This window comes from Salminus brasiliensis, chromosome 18, assembly GCF_030463535.1.
Source record: "Salminus brasiliensis chromosome 18, fSalBra1.hap2, whole genome shotgun sequence".
Taxonomy (NCBI): Eukaryota; Metazoa; Chordata; class Actinopteri; order Characiformes; family Bryconidae; genus Salminus; species Salminus brasiliensis.
In genome coordinates, this window is record NC_132895.1 from 16525694 (window position 1) to 16534676 (window position 8983).

An 8983-nucleotide genomic window follows, 5' to 3' on the forward strand; every position below is an offset into this window, starting at 1 on the left:
ATCAACAAAACATAAAAAAATTAAAACACATAAAGACCCCCAGTAAGCAAGCCAAAAGAGACGTTAGCTGGAGAAGTAAACCTTGGGAGGAACCAAAACGCACAAGAAGGGAACCCATCCTCCTACGATCTGAATGACTTTATTATTGATAAAAATAACAAGAGCAAGTAGTTACGGCCCAGGTAAAGTCCAACATAGTGGGTAGGCAGATGGTCTTTATGGTGTGTCTTATGTTTTTTTTTTTAACATTGTTTGTTCAACATTTATTATAATAAAGTTTCTAAAGCAACAATTTTACAGAACAAGGTAAAGAGTTTGAATGACAGCAGTTGTCTGTATGAATTATACACTGAAGTAATGTGTAAATAAAATGAGTAAATGAATCAAAACACTGCTACAGGTGTAACATGATGATTTTACTTCTCAAGCGGTTAACAGTAGCAGAACAACATGGAGGTTAAATATCACGACAGGCTGCATATAAAAAGTTCCTCAAAGCATATCCTTTCATCAGTCCAGTAAAACACATTTATTGGAGGCTGTATTCTTGCTTACTGTACAGAACAACATAATGATGATGTCTACAGTGGTCTGTAGGCTCCAACTGTGATGTCAAAAAGTTTGGGATTATTTAGTGTCCCTTCGTTGTCCAAAAGGAAGTAGAACTTGTGATCTTTGATTTTGAGAGGGATAAAGGAGGGTGATTCAAGCCTATGTGAAAAACATGCCACTTGATTCAAAGGCACTGTTAGGTGCCATGCTTTGTTAGTGCCCAGGGGGGACTGGGTGTGCACAGTCACCTTTCTACCTCCCTTGTGCAGAAGAACACGACTGACAGAGCGACGGCTGAACAACAAACCCACTCCAACAATTCCTCCTCCTAAAAGAGAAAGAGAGAAAGAGGTAAGGTACTCAATAGCTCATCACCTAACATCTTCCATTACTTATTCACTACATTATAATTCCAGGGAAAAAGAAGCACATTGAGTAGACCAAAGTCGATCAGCTCTGTTTGTGGTAAGGTGAATATCTGTAAGATTAGATTTTAGGATGAGAAAACTCCAACTTACTAAATGTTTGGCTAATTTATAAAAAAAACAAAAAACAGTTGGCTCAACTTTCTCATCTCCATTGTGTTCATGACATCTCATAGCAGACGTTTTACTTACTCACTTCCAGTTCCAGTCTTTCGAAAAACAATTCCTGTCTAGTCAATTTATGTTTTTTGAAAAGCAATTCATGTCTTTTAAAATACAATTCCTGAGTTGATACTTGCACTTTAAAAGGCATTTCATATTTTTGGAAAACTGAATCCAGCTTTTGAAAGTTGATTCTTGTGTTTTGCTTTTCAAAAAGTGATCCCTGAGTTGATTCCGGTCTTTAATATACAGGTGATTCCTGTATTTTGAAAAGTGATCATTTCTTTTCAAAGGAGATTGTTTTCTTGAAGTGATTCCTGTCTTTTGAAAAACAATCCCTGAGTTGATTCCTGTCTTTTGAAAGGTGATCCTTGTCTTTTCCTTTGATTTTTAAATATGTGACCAGTTGTCCTTGATTCCTAAATTGTCAGTCTGAGTATCAGAAACAGGCAATGATTTTATTTTATAAGATATGAAATAAAGTACACCTGATATAAACCAGTAGTTTTTCTGCCATATTATATTATAATCCCAAAATATTTTGTACATTACAGCACTGCAGATCTGAAGCACTAGGACCCTACTAGAAATGCATCTCTACCACCCATCTACACCTACATGTACACCTACTCATTCATGCAATTATCTAATCAGTTAATCGTGTGGCAGCGACACAAAATCACATCTGTATAAATTCATGCAGATACAGGCCAGCAGATCCAGGTAATCCTAAATCAGAATGCAGTTTTATTGGTTTATATCCTTTAAAGTTATTTTGGACTGAGACTGGATCTGTTCTGTCTTTTTTGTTAAATATCAAGTTTGAATACTGATTGATTATTCTGTTAACTTGCAAGTACTTAACTAGATTAACAACATTTAGTTTGAACCAGTGTAACCTGGAAGTTGGAAATTACAAAGAACAGTTTAAAGAAATCATTGAAAGCCCAATACTGCCATGACATTCATGTCCATGAGGAGTGTGTGTAAACTTTAGCACCTGTAAGTGGCATTGTTTATTTAACAGTTTAATTTGCTAATTACATTTTTTACTAGAACAAGAAGCAAAGAAATTCTGAAACAGAATTTCAGTAAAACAAGTAAGCCAGGTTATAAATACAGAAACAGGCTATTAGTGTTAATCACAAGTTTAGGTCAGAGCTGAGAATGCCATGTTTTACCACATTTGCAGCACACTTTTAACATCACTGGATTCAAACCAGTTTTCAAAAGGTTCAGATCACTGTTCAAATCCAGGACGGTTGGGATGCTCAGATAAGAGAACCCCTTATATGTCAGGGTAAAAAGGGAAATTCAGAGTTTCACAGCAACAAAGATATAGTAAGACACTCAGTTGCAGTTAAAAGCAGAGGTGAAAGCCCAATGTGCCTAATGTGTCAGATTAACCATCAACAAAATCAATCACATTCAACTGCAATGGATGGGACCAGATTTGTCTTAAAAAACATCTCTTTGGGCCTTTGGGAAGAATTTGTCACTGCCTGTGAATATGAGTGTTAGCTTGGCCATGATTCATGCAAACCAGTCAAGGATGTTCATCTCAATGTTTGAACTATGAACAGATGGAGTTCCCCTCTGATTAAACTGCCACATAAACTGAGGCGTAATGAAGTGAAAAGTTAGTTCCTAGACAGATGTTCCCACATGTAAAGATAGATCTTCAGTTTACTGCATAAAGAAAGCACTGTAACTGTATCGACACTTCCATTCATTCAGGCTCATGTGCAGCTGCTTCTTACCAATCGCCAGACAACCCAGGGTGAATCCAGTTCTCCAGGCATTAGATCCCAGGTTCATGTCAAAACTGATAAATCCCAGGTCAGTTCTGACCTTTTGAGGCTCTTTGCTGCTTTTTCTGGTGTCTCGAAGGCCCGTGAACGCAAAGTAGGCCAAATAGGTCCAGAATAGAAACTGACCTCCACAAAACAGAGCCAAGACCCTGAAGAAGCGGGTCCGGTCATGTTCAAAGAGCAGCACATCCTTCACCACTGCCGTGGAGCTGAAGGAGAGGGAACCCCTCCACGGCAGCTGGTTGCTTAGTCCGTTACTGAGAACTTTAGGTGTACCTGGGTTTATGGCGGTTGTTTTTGTGGCAACATGCAGACAGCGTTTAGAAACAGCAGTAAAAGCTCGTAAACGCTGCACGACCGCCCTCCTCAGAGGGAGCAGTGGTCCAGCACTGCATGAGCCACAGACCCGGGCAGCAAACAACATACACGGAAAGCCCATGTCTGCCCGCTGCTTCTGAGCTAGCTATATGGACTGCAGCAGGTCGTGCTCTATGAATCAATTTAACCGTGTAAAGTTATGACCCGATTCCTCTCAGCCAGCACAGCTCGCCCTGGGCGCCGCCATGTCTTTCTTCCTTTGCACTACGGATACCGCATTAGTCCATGCAGGACGACTCGAGCTACATATTACAGCCCCTAAAATATCAATGTAGAAAAATATGACTCGTTTCCTCAGTTTAATAAGTCGTTTATTCAGTTTAACAATATATCAGTTTAAAACCGTGTCCTCAGTTTAGACAGGGTGATTTGGTTAAAAAAAAAAATATATAGTTATATTAATAATAACTATTTATTAAATAAACAAATCAGATCCCTCAATTGAATAAATTCTTCCCTATATATATATATATATATATATATATATATATATATATATATATATATATATATATATATATATAATAGAGGGAATTTATTGTTAAATTGAGGGAACTTTTGATTTAACTTATGAAACATTTAAGTCTCTTAATGTTATTTTTCTACCTTAACATTTTAGGGCTCTGTAACATTGGTAACGGTTGTGTCTGAAATGTAACAAATACATTTATAAGATACTTGCATAATGCATAATCCCAAAATGTTATAACGGTTCTTTTCAACACTATCTGAAGCACTAAGACCCTACGAGAAACATATCTCCACCACACATCTACACCTACCAACATGTACACCTAGTCATTCATTAATTATCTAATCAGCTAATCATGTGGCAGCGGTACAATGCATAAACTCATGCAGATCGAGGCCATCAAATCCAGGTAATCCTGAATCAGAATGCAGTTTTATTGGTTTATATATTTTGATATTATCATAACATATGTAACATTGATCACAGCTGTGTCTGAAATGTAGCAAATGCTGACTCCTCAGATAGCAGTATGAGGCAGGATTGCACCTAGTTATCCACAATTATGTTTAAAACGACTGCTTTCATGCCAACAATTATATAAACGGGGTTTAATTCCCAATTATCTGTTGTTCAGTTGATTCTGGGTGCCCACAGATGGGGGAGGTTGTGTATTTGTAAGGCTCAGGGCAGGACCTATTGTCTCTCACCTGAATAAATGTTATCAGATCTACAAGACCTTATTTGCATACAGGGTAGGCACATGGAGGTAAGACTGTAAAAAAAAACAGAGCTGGAAAATCCCTGAAAAACCATCTGGACGTGGCCTGAGAAAGAGTAGAATGAAGTAAGAGTAGAGTCATTTTTAGAGTTTTTAACTTAAATAGTTTGCAAAAGTTTGTTAAAACTTAAATAGACCCATATAGAGTTTTAAACATGCTCTTACAATTCTTTACAGTTGGCAATTCTGTAAAGAGTTTTTGTGAGCTGCACTGACTAAAGTTTATTAAGTTTACTGACTAAAAGATAATGAAATCATGTAAATGCTGTTTAGAGACACTGAAATGACCCCCCCCCCCTCTTTCCCCACCAGACCCCTTAACAATACCTTCTGTGTTGGTAATTAGTACAAATAAGCCCACACCCAAAAACCTCCAGTCAAAAAACACACCTATAGGCTACTTAAAAGCAAGACACACCCTAAAGAGGCAGTGGTACTCTTTTTGTCCTTTGCACATAGCAGAGTGGGTTTTAGTGAAGAGAGTAAAGTCTAGCCTGTTTGTCACCTATAGGCTGTTGCTGCAGGACAGGTTGAGAGGAAAAGTCTTTAGCTGATTATTTAGGTAAAAAAGTGTGACAGTCTGATGCCAGTTTACTAAGTGTGGCCAAACAGTGAGTGAACCTTAAACAGGAATTTGGAGAGCACTGACTGAGTAAACCAGCCGTGATTAGGTTGGATTGTAGATTGCTGTAAAAGCTAAAATGCCACGAGTATTTCTGGTTAAAAATGTGAGGAGAAGAAACTGGAGTCTGCTTTCAGAGTCTGTTCAAGCGGATATATACATACCAGGTGAGTCACGATTTAGCTTACAGGCTTAATAGTGGGATTTTTATTTTGGATTGCATGGAAATCTTTGGTCCTTTTTTGTTTGTCTCTTGTTTTATATATATATATGTAATTTAAGCCAATTGGCTAGATTATTAGATTTTTTTTACACAAGCTATTATGTTTCATTTAATTTGTATTATTAGTATTTCCTTTTACTCAACTAGCAAGAATACATTAGTAAGCATCATCTGAAATTAGTATAAATGATGTGCTGAATTACCTGCTGGCCCATTATAATCCACCATAACGTCATGATGACTTAATTAACTTAATTAATCATTTTAATGCATAAAGGGTTCTTTGCCTGGTTAAAGGGCTCTTAGAATACAAAGAAAGCCTCCTGTAGATGGTTCTTTTAAGACCTGATTGCTGTAGTCTAGTGGGTACTGCCTTCCCAGTGGCAAGATTCCCTTTGGTTTGATTCCCTGGCTACACCAGTTCAGTTTGAGTCACTGAACGTCTAATGCTGCATTCACCTACCTGTGTAATATGATTCTAGGTAAAGGCTATAAATGGAAAGCATTTTTAAAGGGTTCCACTATTATTGTAAGTCACAGAACCTTTTTTAGCAGTATATCGCATGGGTTTAGTGCCAGGACCCAACATTTAGAGGCAGTGTTTGTCTTGTGACCCTTCAAATGTTTTGGAAAATGATAGTGAGACATAAACTCATTCAAGATTTTTACTCAGTGTACTCTCCTTTTACTCAACAAGTGTAATAAAACATCAGTCAATAATGCATAGGCCTACACTCTTACATAGTCATACACAGTGAAGTTGTGTAATTGTGTAATAGAAAATGATCATTTGTTCTGTATTTATGAACACATTTAATTATTTCAATACTATTTAGACATGTTTGATTTAAATGTTGTCAGCTATAGCTGGATTCCTCCATAGCCTCTTAGCACCAAAATAATCACTGTTAAACGGTAGAGTGAGCATCACATTAAGCACTCAATCTGGCTGCAAAATGGTCCTTTCTCAATGCATGTGCTTAAGCTTGGTTGCAGGACATCCCAAGCACTCCCTCCTATTGTTCATATTTTATGCTAGATGCATGTGCCTGGTTAAAAGGCCACATTTCTAACATGAATGCTTTGGATGCGGCATCGGAGGAAAAACAACCTTTCTGCATCCTTTCTGTTTGTAACACAACAAAAACATGCCTTGATGCAGCTTCCTCTTGAGTCACGACCCACTTGTATCCACACTGCGACCCACAGTCCGAAAAACCACTGCTATATAAGAATATAGAGTGTAGTTGTTTAAACTGCTGGTAATGTTAATGCTACAATTAATTGTTTCTCCCTTTCCAGTTTCTCTCTTTCCTCCCTGTCATGGGCAGGAGGAGTGTGGGACCAGCACTGCAGAGTTTCCCCTCCTTTCCTGCACGCCACAGAGCGAGGACACGCACACACAACCTCACTCTAGTAGCCTGGCCATCCAGCTGCAGGAGTCTGGCTCACAGAGCTATATAAGGACACACAGGCCTCCTTACATCCGCACCAAAATTAAGGTCAGTTGGCCTGATGATTCATCCTACATTTGTGACATATATCTTGTGCTGGTTTGCCAGAATTGCCTAGATGCAAGCTTTTTTACTAGGATAGCCCCTTTTAGACCTGATTATCAGAAAGGCCCACACTCTTCCTGACTGTATGGTTTGAATTTTACAGGGAACAGTTAAAAAAAAAGTCATGTCTTTTTAATGTTTAATGAAAGTCAGTGTAAAAGGTTTTATTAAGAAATATTTTAGAGCATTTCTCTCTGTCTATTTATCATGAAACTGACGCAATGTGTAGAACATCTGGCAGATTTAAATTATAGTACAAAATGATGATACAAGGATTTTGCGTGATGGCAGCGATATACTGCTTATAGCAGATATTGTGTTCACGTCCTAGCGGGCCCGCCATTTAGCATGGTTTGGTTCTTTCCCTGCTCTAACATGCCTAATATACTTGGACATTTTTGAATCATGTGTGTTTGAGTAGGAAAATCACAAAAACTGTGCTGAACCGTGGCCCTCCAGGACCAAGAATAAATACATATGGCAAGAATGGCCCTGCTTATTATTAAGTTATTTTTCAGTAACCAATTTAGCACTAATGTGCATGTTTTGTAAGTGAGTTACATTGTGTGAGTTTTTTAATAATAATAATAATTGATGTCCATGCTCACTTATAGGCCCCTTAGAGTAAGGGGTTAAACAGGGGGTTAGTAACTTTTAATCTCATCATTCTTTTTTATGCAGGTAACCATGGGTGAGATGCCAAATGAAGAGTCACATGTCTCAAAAACCACAAAGCTGGATACAACAGATACACTGTCTATTGCACCATCCTGCCCAGTCTGCCATAAGACTTTCAGTAACACACGAATGGTGAAACGGCATCTGAAGAGTCACAATGATTTCAAGAAGTACTCATGCGAGCACTGTGGTAAAGGCTTCAATGACACCTTCGACCTTAAGAGGCATGTGCGCACCCATACAGGTATGACTGCCATCATCTGACGCTATCTTTTTGTACCTTCTTTCTTCCTTTTCCACACTAAGGCACTAACCCGAGCACCCTCTCTTACAGGTGTGCGGCCCTTTAAGTGCAGTGCGTGTGATAAGGCCTTCACTCAGCGCTGTTCTCTGGAGGCTCACTTGAAAAAGATTCATGGTGTCTCTCAACAGTATGCTTTCAAGGAACGCCGGGACAAGCTGTATGTCTGTGAAGAGTGTGGCCTGACTGCTCCCACACAAGACAGCCTACTCACTCACCTCCAGGCAAAACACCCCAGCAGCAGAACAGCCAAACCCAAGAGAAGACGAAAGCAACCACAAAGCCGGGAAGGCAGTGCATCTCCCAGCTCACCTCACTCCCCAAATACTGTGGATTGTGTTGCCTTAAATTAAATTGAGTTCAATTATAAACCTTTAACTTAAAGACAGTAATTTATTGAGAATTATTATGAGAGTTTTTTGGTTCAGAATAAATGTGATCATTCATGTTCAAGTTTCTATTTATGTGTTTATATACCAATAAAATGATCACATTATGCTTTAACTCTTCCTTTTAATGCAATCATTTAATAATCTTAGCATCAATCTTTGTTCTTCATTGCTTACTTTTGTCCATTGATTGATTGATATATATATTTAGAGCCAATTATATCTAATTAGTTACTGGGCAACCAATGTTTTCAGAGGAAAGCACTGGGTACCCAGCTCTGATACATCGGCTAGCAGACTCCTGTGCCTCCTGTCAGCATAATACTGAAATGAGGGAGAGAGAGCCATCTACCCACCCAAATAGAGCAAGGCCAATTGTGCTGTCTCGGCCTCCAACTGCTGATGGCAGGCAGCATGACCAGCAATCTTCCAGTCATGTGGCAGCACCTTAGGCAGACTGCATTTGCCTGCTTTTAAAGACAGCTCAGCTGTTTAGACACCCTGGGGAAGTTTGTTCCACCGCCTTGGTGCCAGGACAGAGAAAAGTCTAGATGCTTGTCTTTCATTCATCTTGAAGGGTGGGGGGTCACACCAAGCTGAACATGAACCTCGAAGGGCTCTTGGTGACCAATG

At 38.9% G+C, this 8983-nt stretch overlaps 2 protein-coding genes across 2 annotated transcripts; one reads left to right on the top strand and one right to left on the bottom strand.

Annotated features, from left to right (window-relative positions):
- Positions 1-395: 395 nt before the first annotated feature.
- On the bottom strand, positions 396-3696 carry tmem223 (transmembrane protein 223). The gene is made up of 2 exons (XM_072662013.1): positions 2900-3696; positions 396-880 (listed from the first exon to the last, which is right to left on the bottom strand). Exons 1-2 carry the CDS (start codon positions 3387-3389, stop codon positions 582-584), a joined length of 789 nt encoding a protein of 262 aa, XP_072518114.1. The 5' UTR covers positions 3390-3696; the 3' UTR covers positions 396-581.
- Positions 3697-5279: 1583 nt separating this feature from the next.
- ovol1b (ovo-like zinc finger 1b) lies at positions 5280-8314 on the top strand. Its single transcript, XM_072662534.1, has 4 exons — positions 5280-5367; positions 6726-6925; positions 7664-7904; positions 7995-8314. The coding sequence occupies exons 1-4, from the start codon at positions 5280-5282 to the stop codon at positions 8312-8314; spliced, it is 849 nt and encodes a 282-aa protein (XP_072518635.1).
- Positions 8315-8983: the final 669 nt, after the last annotated feature.